The sequence below is a fragment of the Callospermophilus lateralis genome, chromosome 2 (genome assembly GCF_048772815.1).
Source record: "Callospermophilus lateralis isolate mCalLat2 chromosome 2, mCalLat2.hap1, whole genome shotgun sequence".
In the NCBI taxonomy this organism is placed as follows: Eukaryota; Metazoa; Chordata; class Mammalia; order Rodentia; family Sciuridae; genus Callospermophilus; species Callospermophilus lateralis.
In genome coordinates this window covers 13,107,284-13,123,539 of record NC_135306.1, presented here as the reverse complement: position 1 = coordinate 13,123,539, position 16,256 = coordinate 13,107,284, and the positions used below count along the sequence as shown (strand labels likewise).

Here is a 16,256-nt window from a genome sequence, read left to right as displayed (position 1 = left end):
GTACAAATGTTTGAATATTAATTTTTTCCTTACACATTTATTTTGATGTTATATATGTATAAATATGTATAAGCTCCTATGTTTCTTCATAAAAATCACTGTATACCTCCAAAGGTATTTCCACATTATTTGTAGTACACATATAATAACATTATATAAGTAATAATTTCACATGAAAATATCTTCTATTTATTCTTTATCCAGCCTAGGTAGAATTAAACAATGCAAAATTGGAAGGAGAAAAGTAATTTATTTTGGAAGGTTGTATATTTTTCTGAGTTTCTGAAAAACTCAAAAATTTCACAAGTTATATAGTTGAGGAATTGTTGTGATTCCTTTATTAATCCAGAAGTCTAATGTAACTATCAAGTCATTTCTGACTGCCATACTATTTTAACATGTTTTATTTGTGGAGGAGTTTTAAATTTTGGATCCCAATTGTATTCTGGTGATAACAGTTTAGTGGGTTTATTGACAAAAAAATATTTGTTTAGGTAGCTTTCATACATGCAGTTAAGTTCTTTTGTGGTGTCTTGCACAAATCCTTTTAGATATTGTCTAATGAAGTTTAAAATCATACGTGGTGTTCCACCAAAAATAGCATGATGGTAATAGAAATCTCCTTGTCCGAAGGGAATGAAAGCTGTTGATTTAGTTCTTCTCTCATAAGGATACTCCCTAGTATTTTTAAAATACCACCATGCATGGAGTTGAGCTACTGATTTGCCCAGAGATTCTACTCCAAAGTCACTCTTAAAGATCTGGTTTATAGTCATAACGAAGAAAAAGTTGACTTCATGCTGGATGCTGTCTATGAGATTCACACTCAAAGTCTTCATGTATATGAAGTCATTGTCTGCCAATGATCCTTCTTCAATTAGAGGCAATATTTTATACGTTCTGAAAGTACCTAACTCCACTAGAGGTATTCTTTTGGTGTTATCAGTGAAGATGTAGAAGATAACATTGTAGCCAACCATAAAGTACTTATTAGCAGATTCTAGGAACTGTTCCAGGTAAAGATTTGTAAATCTATGAAACATGAAAAAAGGGATTGTTTTGCTACAATTCATTAGGAGAATATATGTCACTTAGCATGCTAACGTTTGCATCAAGTATGGTAACAAAGGTAAGGGTAAAGAGGCTGCGTCCACAACTTCAACTATATTTGTTAGTGAAAAAGACCTCAAGTACATGTATGAAGACATGAATGGTGTGGCTCTACTTTGTGTACAATAAGAGACATGAAAAATTATGTTCTATATGTGTACTATGAATTGAAATGCATTCTCTGTCATATATAACAAATTAGAAGAAATAAATTAATTAATTTTTTAAAAAAAGAATGGGAACATGAGAAGAGCCATAAAGTTTATTGTGAAGAAAGACAGTTAAATGGATATTAATGAAAAGATTTAGAAGTAGCATTAAGGACTCAATTAGGCTTGAGAAAATAACCACTATACAGTTAGACAGACAGCCAGAAACAATGATCAGGGTTAATCATGAGTAGTTCTTTGCATATAGAAAGACCATGCATTTTCATCCATATTTTTCCAAAATAAAAAGGACAAATATTAGTATCACCTACTTTCTAGTAGCAAGTGTAGCCAAGCCTATGGTAATGTTCAGCCTTTTGTAATATTTTTCCAGGACCTGTCTATTGTAAGTTTCTTGCCATATGATTGGAGCATGCCAGTCAGTTATTGTTATAACATCAGAACGTTTTCTGTGAAACAGAGAAGAAACAAATCAAGCAACGTTACTTTTTTTTTTTTTTTTAATGAGAGTAGAAGTTGTCCAAGTGATAATAGCTAGAGGTTATGGAGCACTTACTGAATGCCACGCACCATGTTTAAGTGCTTATATAACAGTGAATCCTTTCAATTATTATTATTAAATGCCTTTATTATCATTATTTTTCATATGAGGAAACATGGGTACATATTAATTGAATAATTTGCTTAGTACCAAACAGCTAATAAATGTCAAGGTCAGTATTTGAGATCCAGCCAGTCTAGCTTCAGAGTCTGTGCTTTGATTGTTCTCCCATACTGCCTTTTGAGCTCAAGGGTTATTTTCCTCAAGCTCTAACTACATCTTAATTTTAGGAAGTCCAGTGTCTGAACATTTCTGTGATTATTTCCTCAAGCAAATAGTACCAATGTCTCCTTATGTATTCTTGTTTTTTTCTTTTTTTCTCTCTTCTTTTCTTGGAAGATCTAGAATACTCCCTTTTCAACTTTTCTCTAATGTTTTAGACCCATATATGCAACCTGGGAGAAAATGAGGTTAGTCCAGAAAGGGAGAAAAACATGAGGTTTACTTTTTTTTTTTTTTTTTAATGGTGCTGGGGATTGAACCCAGGGCCTTGTGCATGCTAGGCAAGCACTCTACCAACTGAGCTATATCCCCAACCCCAAGGTTTACTTCTAATGATAACAAAATGATGGAAGAAACAGCAGTACTAATAAATAATTTGAATGGAGGAGGGTATTGAACTATTAAAGCAAATTAAGACATATATTTTGGAAGGAATTGAATACAGAGTCATTTTGATATTGGGGACTGCAAGCTTTAATTACTAATATAAATGTAGACAGGGTAGGTTTGGCAACCCTTACTAGTTATTAATAATGGTTATTATAATATGTAATAACAAATCCTTCAAAGTTTCCTCTCTTACTATTTTAGAAGTTCTTTAATTTATATATTTATATATTTAGCAATGCTAGGATTGGGCCCAGGGGTGCTATAATTCTGAGCTATATTTCCAGTCTTTTTTTAAAAAAATATTTTAGTTGTAAATGTACAAAATACCTTTATTTTTATGTGTGAGGTGAGCATTGTGCCACTGAGCTACAACCCCACCCCTCCAGTCTTTTTCATTTTTTAATTTGAGACAGGGTCTTACTCAGTTTTCCAGGTTGGGCTTGAATCTGTGATCCTCCTGCCTCAGCTGCCTCCTGCAACACCATGCCCAGTTTAATTTAAAAAATCCTCTATACTTAGAGCTTATAGGCACACATTTCTCCTTAAACTACAATATAAAATTTTATCTAAAACCATCCAGATGTATCCTTGTCAAAATGATGGCAATTATGAATTAGTATGCTAATTTATAAAAATATAAATTTGAAAAAAATAAAAATAAATCTATTTGAAAGGATTAAACACTTTAAAGATTATTCCTCTTTTCTAAATGAATCAGATTTAAGGTTTGCTGCCAGATTGAAAAAAAAAATATCTCTGAAATTAGGAGGCAATTAAAAATCTGGGCTAATAAATTGTTTAATTAAAGACAAAACAGAAGAGGAAGTAGGAGAAGAAACATGAGTCATTATATTTGTAATTTAGATATGAAGCTCTTCACCTGGGAGGTAAATGCTGGCCAGAGGGCATCCTGTACAAAAAGGACTCTCAGTAGTCTGGTGACAAGATGACTATTCTTTGGACCTGTCAGCATCTTCCCTAGATGTCCTCATTGCTGGTTCAATGAGCCTCTATACAAACTGGCCTCAGCTACAGGAATAGAGATTACACATGGGCTCAATAACATGGACATCTTACTAAGGTTGTGCTATAACCAGTGCTGAGCACCCAATCTGCCACAGCAAGGGCTGACTCAGAGCCCATAGAATGATTCTGTTTCCCAGGGGAACCACCCAGCCATCTGATAGCTGTTTGACTACGTTAGATGGCATCACAAAGGGGATATCACCTTTTTCTCTGGGAAAATACTTTTATATTCTGGTATGGATTTGCTTTGTCTACAAATCTGCCCGCTTCATTGACTTGCAGAATATCTTATTCATTTTCATGGTATTACACAGTTGCCTCACCCACATATTTTATGGTAAGAAAAGTGTGGCAGTTGGCTCACTTCCAAAATGTTCTCTGGTCTTCTACATGCATTCCTTTTTAGAAGCAGCTGGCCTGGTAAAAAGTGGAATGATCAGTAGAAATTTCCATTTCAGTATTAGTTGAGAGATAATTCTCTGAAAGGTCGAAGTACTTAATGTCTGTAAGATGCCATCCACACTTTGAATCAACAACTGATATGAAATACCTTTTCTTCCAAAGCTAAAATATGTAGTCTATAAAGAAAGGTGGATTTGGGAATGCTCTTGCTCATGGTTACACCTAATAACTTACTTATGGAATGTTTGATTACCATTGTTATGACCTTGTGTTCTGTAGGTTCAGAGTTCTTAGTTCTCAGGGGAGGAAGAGCTCCTTTAGGGAATAAAGTCATGGTTCCATAAAGCTAATAACAGTCATTTGAGGTTTCTCATGATATTGAGCCAATAGGCAGCCATAGCATTACTGTGCTGGCTGTGGCAACCAATTCTCATCACCAAGGAGATACTGAATTGCTTTTTACACAGTGATGGCAAGGAGGGCTGCATATAGAACCCAAAGAATTATCTGGGGTGCTCCTTAGTACTCCCATTTCCAGTAATAAAGGAGTATTAATAAAGGGAAGTTGTGGCATCTTGATAAGGTGTGATCACTAGGGGATCCTAATTTTCAGGAATGGAGGTTTGGGTCACCCTATCAGAACTGTGGCCATCAAAGATATTAGCATGGTTAAGGAAACCATGAAACTGATTATCATCTACCTCCTTTTATTGTCAATCTCCTGAATAGCTACAGAAGCAGTGATTTATTTTGTTCATTATTTTCTCCCTTTTCCCTGTTACCATGTATGAAGAGTACTAGAGGTGGCTAATGTTACAATTTAAATTCAGATGGGAATGTGACTGAATTGTCATCACCTCCTGATGATAGAGTACCTGATAGGACTTTGTGTTTCTCTTATTTGGGAGACATAAACTTCTTCATCCAAATGAAAGTGGAGAAATTCTGCTGAGTGGCAGAAGGCCTGGATTATGCTAGTTATTCTCCATTTACCTTCTTCTTATCCATTGTTACTCCTTCTCTGCCTGGCTGTATGCTCTGGGTGCAGATTTGTCACAGTCTCTTTAAATAGGGTTTCCAGTGGGTTCTGATAAGTATAAGGTTAGAGGGCAAGAAGAGAAGCTGGGCTATCTGATTTCTTTCTCTCCCTCCAGGTTTGTTGAGACTTAGAAAGTGGCTGTGTCCTTCTGCCTTCAGCTTCTACTTGGATGTTCTTCTTTCATGGTTCTAGCAAACTCCAGTCTCTGTCAACATCATTTCTGCTCTTGCCCCTTTAGAGCTGGGAGTGGTCACAGCTTCCTGCTGTTGCAAGCCTTTGGATGCTTCTTATGTCCCTTTGGGGTCTCTAAAAATCTCTATAATCCCATCATTAAAGTTACTGTATCTCAGTTTCTCTTATACCCTGACAGATTTAGTATCTGAGGCAGTTTTAATGCGCTGAATAAGGCCTAAGCAGATGATGTTCAGCAGGGCAAAAGGTGACCTAACCACAAAGTATAATATTTGCAATGAAAATTTCCAGAAAGAAGGTATACAAATAAAATGTTAAAAGTTTCTAGTATTATGGAGTATCATAGCTGTGATAAAGAAAAGGCATAGCAGTAAGGAGGGACGATATATATATAGCCTAAGATAGCAGACACATTACTAGTAGAGAATAAGTATTTAAGTGAATTTGAAATTTCAATGCTAGACGGTATCAGTAAAATTTGATAAGATGTGATAGATACATGGGCTGGGAATATAGTTCTTTTGGTAGAGTTTTTACCTCTCATGCATAAAACCCTGAGTTCTAATTCCTAGCACCAAATTTAAAAAAAAATCTGCCCCTGAGGTGGATTCAGCAACACATTGAAAGCAATAAATTAAATATATTTTAATTTATTATATAAATAATAATTTAAAAAAATATATGATACATGATAATAGTATGGGAGAGTATAATTTTTTCAAAAAGTATATTTGAACAGAAATAGTAGCAATTCCTCTTGTAAGTCAACATTATATTGACTTATATTTAGAAACTGGAAACTGAAATCTAAAAGGAGAGAGAAACAGAAGTGATACAGTAGAAATATACTATAAACTGATAGAATAGTGCTAGAACATTTTCAGGGTATATGTTACCCACATTTACTCTTGTTCCATTAGTATAGTTTCTCCATTTCCTGCCTTTCTGGCTGGATTGTCATATTAGTAGCCTAGTTTGTGCCTTTCAATTTCTTTCTTCATACTTATGTAATTTTACAAATAACATGTATATAATATATACATATACAGAGATACATATATCCATCCAGGCTTTTAAATTTTGTTTATTTTACGGTAGAGATAATGCATACTTTTCTGCATCTTGCTTTCTTTACTCAGTACCACCTTGTGGAAATCCCTCCAAGTATTCTGAAATAGTTCTCACCAGTTACTCTTTATTTTGTTTTATTTTTGTGGTACTATGGATTAAACCCAGGGCCCCTCACATTCTAGGCAAACATTTTACTACGGAGCTACATCCCCAACCATTCTAATTCCTTCTTAAAGACTGTAATTTTTCACATTTCCAACAGTATTTTTCCTACATGTTTAGGTTCTAGGTTTTAAAATTTTTGCTTTGATGAGTATAAATAATAGCTCATTCTTGCATTATTTTACATTTTTCTGATTTCTAGTGAATTTGAGCATTTTTTTCATAAGCTTATTGGCCATCTCAATTTGCTGTACTGAGTTTCATGTTTCTCTCTTTTTTCTCACTGATTTATTAAAAGAGTTTCTTATATTTAGATAATTACACTGACATTTGTATTACAATTAATTTTCCCCCAGTGGTTTTCTTATTTACTTAATTTTGTGAGTTTTTTTTTTTTTTTTTTTTGTACTGGGGATTGAACTCAGGGGCACTCGACCACTGAGCTACATCCCCAGCCCTATTTTGTATTTTATTTAGAGACAGGGTCTCACTGAGTTACTTTGCACCTCGCTTTTGCTGAGGCTGGCTTTGAACTTGGAATCCTCCTGCTTCAGCCTCCTGAGCCACTGTGTTTTTGGTTTTTTTTTTAACCCAAATACAATTTAAAAACTTTTGTATGGTCAAATATTTCTTTTTAAAGAACTACTAGTCTTCCAGCATTAGTTAAGATCTCTTTCTTGACTAGATTCGTGTGTTGTCTTGTAGACTTTTGTTTTTTCTTTCTGGTTTCAGAGATTGAACCCAGGGGCACATTCCCAACCCTTTATTTTTTACTTTGAGACAGAGTCTTAGTAAGATGTTAAGGCTGGCCTTGAACTAGAGATCCTTCTGCCTTAGCCTCCCAAATTGCTGGGATTACTGGTATGTGCCTCTGTACCCAGTGTGTTATAGATTTTCTAACAATATTTTTATTCTTTTATTTTTTCATTCATCTTAAAATAAGCAAATTGATTTTGTTAATTAAGAAATAAAATTGATTAACTTTAAATAAATTCACCAGGAATAAGATGGTGTTTGATGGGGTCCACTTTTTCTCCATTTGGATTGCCAATAGTGCCTGCATTAATGATTCGTCCTTTTCTCACTGATTTTTAAAACACTATCTTTGTTATACTTTCACGTACACTGTGATCTAATCCCAGGTTCACTATTCCTCTGACCTATTTCTTGTTGATTTACTTAAATTGGTGTTAAAATATGTTCTGATATTTGTTAACATAAAATTCTATTAACTTTCTTGTTTTTCACACTTTCCTTGGCTATTCTGAGACATCTGTCTTTCATTTTAGTTAAAGCTTATAGTTTTTTTTTCTTTTTAAAAGATCTGACAATGTGTGTCTTCCCTGATACCTCACACATTAAAGAAGTCATTTCTTTTCTGAGTACGTATCTTCAAATAACAGCCAATGTGATGCTTAATTTTAAAAAATCCAAGCCTTCCAATTGAAGAACGCTGACTTCACCATTATTATAGTTTCAGGAAGTTAGTCATTGCAACTAGACAGAAGGTTTCATACATTTCTTTATTCTACAAATATTGAGCCTCTACTATGTCTAGGTACATTCTAGTGAAGAGAGACAGATAACAAATGAACAGGCAAATACATGTCCATAAATACAATGGAAAGAAGAAAGCTCGGAGGATGTGTCATTTTATACAGGGTGGTTGAGAAGCCTTCACTGATGAAGTAAAATTTGGGAGGAGTCTTGAAAGAAGTGCAAGAATGAGCCATTTGGCCATTTAAAGGATGAATGGTTCATGTAGAAAGAACAAAAGAGGCAAAGTCCTGGGAAGAGAGCAGGCTTCACTTATGTGAGGGATAGCAGAGAGGACAGAGTGCTGCAGTGGAGCGAGTGAGAGAGACAGTAGTTAAGATAAGGCCAGAGATAGATGTCCGGCAGCAGTTTTATCTATATGTAATTGAGGGAAAGCACTTGTGATGCACGTCACTGACAGAGAATTAGCATCAAAAATATATTTTATAAATAAACAAATGGAATACAAATAATTTGACAGAAACAGGTGATCAGAGAAATGCAGAAGGCCACAAAGAAAAAGTTTATGTCCATTCTATTGGCAATACTGGGTATCTGAGAGCATGCACACCCACAGGCTCTCTTGTTCATTGCTGGTGGGGGAATTTAAGTTGGTACACCCACTTTGGAAAATAATATTGGCACTCACTCGTAGGTTCAACATTCACATTCAGAGATTACACTTCAACTCAAGAAGACATGTATATAAACATTTATAGAAACACTGATCTTAATATTAAAAACCTAGAAATTATTCAAGTGCCCATTAATAGGACAGCAAATAAATAAATTGATAAATTGATAGTTGCACAGTAAATTATTATACAGTCATCAACATGAGTGTTAGTGACAATTTCCAGATGAATCTTGGCAATCTAATATTAAGGGGAAAAAATAAGTCCCTGGAAACTACACGAAGCATGATAACCTCTTAATAGTTATAAACAACCAAAATTTTAAAATGGACTTTTCTCCCAGAACACATATAAAGGATATAAATATATATTTTTAAAAAAGAAGCTGGGCATGGTGATACTGCCTCTAACTCTAACAACTCTGGAGGCTGAGACAGGAGGATCAGAAGTTCTAGGCCAGCCTGGGCAACTTAATGAGACCCTCTCTTAAAATAAAATTAAAAAATAAAGGGCTGGGATGTAGCTCAGTGGTAGAGTGCTTGCCTAGCATGTGAGAACTCTGGGTTCCATACAAACAGATACACATGAATGATGAACCAAGTTCAGGAAAGTAGCTATTTTAGAGGGTCAAGTGAGGAAGATAGGAAAAGACACAAAGGCAGATGAGGAAGTTACTAAGGGTTTTAATTTTTTTTCATTAAAAATAAATAAGCAAGACGGGCATGGTAGCACACACCTATAATCCCAGCAGCTTGGAAGGCTAAGGCAGGAGGATCACGAGTTCAAAGCCTGCCCCAGCAAAAGCGAGGCACTAAGCAACTCAGTGAGACCCTGTCTCTAAATAAAACACAAAATAGGGCTGGACGCATGGCTCAGTGTTTGAGTGCCCCTGAGTTCAATCCCTGGTATCCCCCTGCCAAAAAATTAAATAAGTAAATAAGCAAGATGGGACTAGGGATGTGGGTCAGTGGTAGAGCACTTGCCTAGCATGCAGGAGGTTCTGAGTTCAATCCCCAGCACTGCCTAAATAATAAATAAATAAATAAGCATGACAGCAAACAAATAAATGGTATATGGGCTTCTTTTGAACTAATGACAATAAATGTCATGAACCAAGGATTGTTGTTTATCTAATTTTGTGTACCTGCAGTCTGTTAAAAACATAAGTGTGAAAAAAATTCACAGAAGAGGCAATATGAATAAATTATCAAAGATGCTCAAACTCAGTTTGAGAAATGAGAATAAAATTGAAATATCTTAACTGTTTTGCTAATAATAAAATATTTGATATTACTAGACTAGTACCAAGTAAATAAATATAATAACAAAATAAATAAAATATTAATAAAATTTATCCACTGCTGATTAGAAAATGAATGGTACAATTATTAAAGAGTAGTGGAGCAACCTGAATCAACTTTACAATCCTTTTGACTGATGACTCACCCTAGGAATTTATCCTACAGATAAATTTACACAATGATATAATAAATATACAAGGATATTTATTGGAATATTACTTACAATAGCCCCCAAATTGCAAACAGTACAAAGTTAACAGGGAATTGGGGAAATAAATTGATACATGACCATTAAATAACCATTAAAAAGAATAAGGTTCTTCCTTGAGTGTTAATACCAAAATCAAGAGTAGCCACTAATGGCATTTTCATGCTATTTTAAAAGACACTTCTTTCCACTAATAATAGCAGGAATGTTAAACAAGGTAGAGTTTGACAACTTTCTCATTACTACCCTCAACTGCTTGATTCTTGGTAAATGGATCCTATATTTATATGTAAAAAGATTTTAAAGCAGAAAATCCTAATGGTACCTCCATTATGTTCAATTTATTGATAGAAAAAAATCCCCTTCTTCAAATTGAGTTACAATTTTGTGAGCAGAATTTTTTGTTCTTACTTAGAATTAAACCATTTTGAGAGCTGAGGTTCTTCTATTTGATCATTCCTAGGTGCAAAGAGAAAAGTCAAATTGAGTAATTCTTTCTCTCAATAAATATTTGTTGAGTTTCTATAATATGACAGGCACACTCTGGTGCTGGTCCCACAACTATGCACAGGAAGCATACAGAAGAGCAGGAAAGAGTATTGATAGATACTTAATGGGCCAGAGGAGAAAGTGCTAATAGAGAAAAGCAGAGTTTGGTGGATGCATCAGAGTCTGGTGGATGAGTGGGGCATCCAACATGAATTTGAGGTTAAGGAAAACCCTTTAGAGAAGGTGTAGGTAAAGTGGGCCTGGAAGGATAAGGGCTAGTCCAAGAAAGAGGAATGTGTTAGAAGTCATGACCAAACTTAGAAAGGTGAGGAGGAGCATGGTTCTTGGGGGTGGGGGTGGGTGGGCGGAGACATATTTTTAAAATGAACAGAGTAGATAGAAAGATATAATAGATAGAAAGATATAAATATAGATTTAATTAATTCATTTTAATCTTTAGTAGCTTACTATGTGGTAGGTACTCTGTTATGTGTTGAAATAATTGGGTTGGAATAAAAAACCAGGAAAAGGGCAACTAGCAGGACAGAAAACTTTTAGAGACTGATTATTCTGCTCCAGCCAGATACTGTGGCCTCCATCTCTACAATGCCCTTGTGGGTGGATGTTTCACCAGAAACCATGGAGGCCAAAAGGAAGTGGCATAGCGCTCCAAGAAAGTAACTGTCAACCAAAATGTCCCTGGTTTAACAAACTTTGATGCATTTATTCGTAGAATCCCATCCAGCAATGAAAAGAAGGGAAGCATTGTTAAAAACAACAACCTGCTTCACATTTCAGCCTTATGTTAAGTGAAAAAAGCTCATCTCAATAAGTCATACACTATATGACTTCATTTATAAAATGCTCTCCAAGTGCCAAATTTCAGCATTTGAAAATAAATTAGTTGTAATACCAGAGGGTAAGGAGGGTCTGGAGGAGAGAGTTACACATGAGTTCAAATGGGACATTTTGTGGTAATGGGATGCTTTTGTATCTTGATCGCCATGGTAGTTACATGAATCTACACATATGATAAGATTATATAGCTATATATGCACTGCTTCAATGTTAATTTCCTGATTTTGATGATTTGAGATGTAACATTGGGGGAAACAGGGTGAAAGGTATACATGATCTCTGAAACTACTAATGAATCTGTCATTATTTTGAAATAAATTTAGGAAAAAAACCTTAAAGAATGCTTTTCTTTATGTTTTCATAGGTGTCTTCAGCTAAAAATATTTTGTTATGGGATTCCTCAGGAAGCTGATCTTTCAAATTGTAAACATTAAAAATATACAGGGGCAAATAGAGGACTTTTTAAAAGTTTATTCTTATGAAGGTCGGTTTCACTATTTTTGGGTTCTTACACCATGATCAATGGTAGAAAACACAGTTGATTAAAGGGAGACTATCAGAATCTAAAGAAAAATGTTATACTTACTGGATAGAGACATCTGAACTACAGCAAATGTCAAAAACTTGTCTAGTGTAAGTGGAGTGTGTTAAGTGAGCAAAATTTGGAGGTGTTTACATACACAAGTTTATATAAACTCGTAGATACAAGTATGCTCATGAACATAGACTATTTCTGAACTGCTATCCAAGAAATTTATCAGTGTTTGCTTCTATGGAATTCAATCTAGTTTACTGTTTTCTCCACCATCACTATTAGAACCCATCTAATTGCAACCAATTTGCCCTCAATAGTTGGTAGAGTATTTATAGGACAGATTCTTACCAGCAGATATACATCTTCTGAAAGTGATTCTTTATTCTTTAGATAAACGAAAAAAAAATAGTTTTAAATTTAAACAAATGCCTATTATTATTGGAATAACATTACAATATCTAGATTTCAATTTCATCCACCCACTCTTTTGTTAGCCATAACAAGCTAAACACTTTTTATATGTTAAGCATAATGCTACAGTTATGGAGTACGTGACAAATCCAGGCCTGCAATAAGCTGATGATCTGTTATTTCTATTTTACTAAGCCCTTTATTATCTTCAAAAAGGCAACATTAATATTATATAATTGGCCAGCAGCCTGTTTTCATTAAGGTACAATACCCTTGGAGGGTAAATAATGTGTAGAATATAAAAGTCATTAGCTCTTACATAGCTCTTACAATATAGCTGATTCAAAACAGCATTCAGTAATACTGCATTACTTATGAAAAAGATCATAAAAGGACAACATGGAGGAGGTCAAAATTTGAATTTTAACTTTTCTATGAGAAAATTTTAGTAGGTTAACACATTTTTTCTCTGGTATAGCCAGGTTTCTATAGCAAGTTGCTTTTAGTTCTGTTCACATTGGAAGGAACTTTTAAGTTTAAAATTTCCCCAAACAGCAGTCTGAAACTATCCTCTTTCCTTGCCTTATTTCTTTCTGCCTAGAATTATTACATAACATCCATGACATTATATTATATACTTCTTTGCTTATTTTCCTTCTCCACATAGAGTATAAAATTCCGTAAGAGAAGTTACTTTGGGTCATTGCTGTTTTCCACCACCTAGAACAGGTTCTAGCACCAAGAAGGGGGTCAATAAATATGTATTCAGTGTTAAAAATATGAAAATAATTAATGCATTGTTTCCTCAAATAAGAGATAATTCTGATTAATTTATTTTTTGACTAAAGCTCATTGTTTTAGATCAGTTCTATCAATCATTAAAGATAAAGATTCATAAATATTTTATATTTACCTGAAATGATGCTCAATCCATGTCAACAATAAAGCAAATAAAATCAATAGCAGTATTTTTTTTTTAGAATTAATTCTTTTCTAAAAAAGGAAGAGAAAATTTTTTTTTGGAAAGTAAAACTGCTTCTTCACCCTCTTCTAACATATTAATGTATGGAAATTTGGTCACCAATCTCAGTGTCTGATTCTAGATAACTCAGCCTCAGGAAGAAAGCATATTTAAGTAGGGAAATCTCTTCTCCTTGAAGTGCCTGAAAAATTTTTTAGGATGTCAACTGATGATTTTTGGATTAGGGATGAAGTGTCTATGGAGCTTCCTTTACATTCCTTTATCAAAGTTCACCCTGATTGCATAAAGGACTTTCAATAAAACCCTCCTATTTCACTTGTGCTTTTTGAGAATAAAAAGGTAATTATGAAGACACGTGTCAGAAGCCATCCATGATTGCATGTGGGTCACTGTGCATGGAAGCCTCATGGATAGACACATCTGGTGTCTGGGAATGACCAGTGGACATTTCCTCTGGCCAATTGCCCAGGGACAATGAGAATCTCTATCCCACTCTACTGTGGCCCATACTGCACCTGAGATGGGTGTGATCTTCCAAGATGTCAATCAACCTGCTGACTGCAAGACATCAGGAGCAAGATTCCTCCCTTGAAACTTTATCCCTGCCTTTGATGTACCCCTTAAATAAACCACCATAGCCATTTTCCCTTTGTCTAGTTCCAGAATCCATATGAACTAGATCTGTCAGGGGCTTTGCTTTCTGTAAATATATTTCTGAGTATTTGTGCTTTGTTATTTACAAATTATTTGAGATTGTAAATTTTATGGTAGCTTGGATTATCCTGGACAGGAAGAAGAACCCCTTAATGAGACACTGACCATTGTCACCTGATAGACATGCCCTGGGATCTATACTGTCCCGATGTTGATTTTATATGTTTTCTTAATAAAGATAAAAAGACCAATAATTTATTCAAAGACTATAAGAGTAATAACCTAAAAATATTTGAGCTCTCACCCAAGTATATCCTTGTAAACAGTAATTAAAAGTCTAAATTAAAGGTATTAAGCTCTAAAGTAGAATCTTTGGCTCCAGCCACTGCATTGAGCTTGTTTATACTGGAGGTATTAGATGTCCACAAGCATAAGATGGTTTTTGGTAGGTGTCCACCAACAGTAGGTTTTTCCTTCATATTTTGTATTGGAGTAAAATAGAGGCTTCTGATATTTAATTTTTGAACACATTTAATGAGCAGATGTTTTAAATCTGTACTTTATAATACAATGACCATTAGTCAGATATGGCTGATATATCCTTATAAGAAGTTTTAGTAGGAAAAAAAGAATTTAAGATGTCTCATAAGTTTTTATATTGACTACTTGCTGATTTAAAATTTCAAATATAGTGAGTAAAATATTAAAAGCAATTTAATCTGTTTCTTCTTACCATTTTTCAGTATAGCTCCAGAATACTTAAAGTAACAAATATGTTTTATATTTCTATAGCTAATATCACACTGGGCAGGCTTCATTTGGGTATAACTTAGTGTCTTAGCAATGACACTAAAGATCATTTGAAACATTATATCAAGACTGTGGCCCATCTAGCCAGATTATTTTCTGTCATTATGACCTCAGTGCCTTTTATTAAAGTCCAGTGATGTTGATGAGTTACATATTATTCTATATAGTGTGCTTTTAAGGCCAAGATTTGGGGATGAGTGCTACCTATGATTTTGCCATAATTACCCCAAATTAGTTACTTCCTAGAGCTACTTTACCTTCAGTCTTGATGATCTAAAGAGAAGTATTAGGATAGATTGTTTCCCAGGCATTATATTTTTAAGTGTATAGAAGAACAGAAAATTGAATTCAATACCATTCTCATGCTATTTGAGTCTTCTATTACTGGTGATGTCACTAGATTCTTTTGATGATGAAAGTGTTAGAAAGGCACTGTCATAATGAGTCATCTGGTGGCAAGTCACTATCATTGCTACAAAATAGAACTTTGTCTCATTTGAAAACTTAAAGGATTTAAAAATGTTCTACCTTTAGTTACCTTTATTGTACTTCCTTAGCTTTGTGACTGATCTTAATTCAAATGATGTGTTATGTGTATATGTGTGTGTTTGACAGGGATAAAGTGCAGCAGGCTTTCTTTTTTATCCTCTTTTAGATGTTGTCTAGTTATTCTAGGCAGACCACATCTTTTCTTTGAGTGTTTTAAAAGTATTTATTTTATGATTATAGAAATAATACATTTTCCTGTTATAAAATACAAGTACATTAAAACACAAAGGAAAAATGATCACTTTTAATCACACTATTCTGACATAGTCATGCTTAACTTAATATGAACCATTGTTCTCCCTTCCCATTTAAAACTCAATTTGTTGGGCTGGGCTGTAGTTCAGTGGTTAAGTGCTTGCCTCGTATGTGTGAAGCACTGGGTTCAATCCTCAGCACCACATAAAAATAAATAAAGATACTGTGTGTTCATCTACAACTAAAATATTTTTAAAAACTTAATTTGTTTTTCTTATTTAAAAAGATTTGCATGTGTATGCACACAATAAAAGATTCTAAAAGAAAAAAAAAAGTGTTATAGTGTACGTTGAGTCATCTTCTACCCCAGCACCTGACTCCTCTTGTTGCCCCATCCCCAGTATTGACCACTCTTCACAATTTCTTGGGATTTATTCTATAATTATTCTGTGCCAATAGAGACATGTATATTTTTATATACTTCCCTTTTAATGCAAATGACAACATACTAAATATATTCTTAGTACTTTCAATTTCTCACTCAACAAAATATTTTGAAGATCATTCCATTGTACTTCATACAAATGTGGCTCATTCTTATTCTGTGGGTGAACTGTTTTTAGTTACACGAATGTATGATTTATTTAAGATGTTTTCCATGTTGCTAGACATTTAGATTGTTTACTATTTTTGCTCTTATAAGAAATT

At 34.2% G+C, this 16,256-nt stretch overlaps 1 protein-coding gene across 1 annotated transcript; it reads right to left on the bottom strand.

Annotated features, from left to right (window-relative positions):
• Positions 1-365: 365 nt before the first annotated feature.
• Positions 366-11,929, bottom strand: LOC143385402 (N-acetyllactosaminide alpha-1,3-galactosyltransferase-like 1). The gene is made up of 4 exons (XM_076840883.2): positions 11,925-11,929; positions 10,477-10,524; positions 1,592-1,729; positions 366-1,032 (listed from the first exon to the last, which is right to left on the bottom strand). The coding sequence occupies exons 1-4, from the start codon at positions 11,927-11,929 to the stop codon at positions 366-368; spliced, it is 858 nt and encodes a 285-aa protein (XP_076696998.1).
• Positions 11,930-16,256: the final 4,327 nt, after the last annotated feature.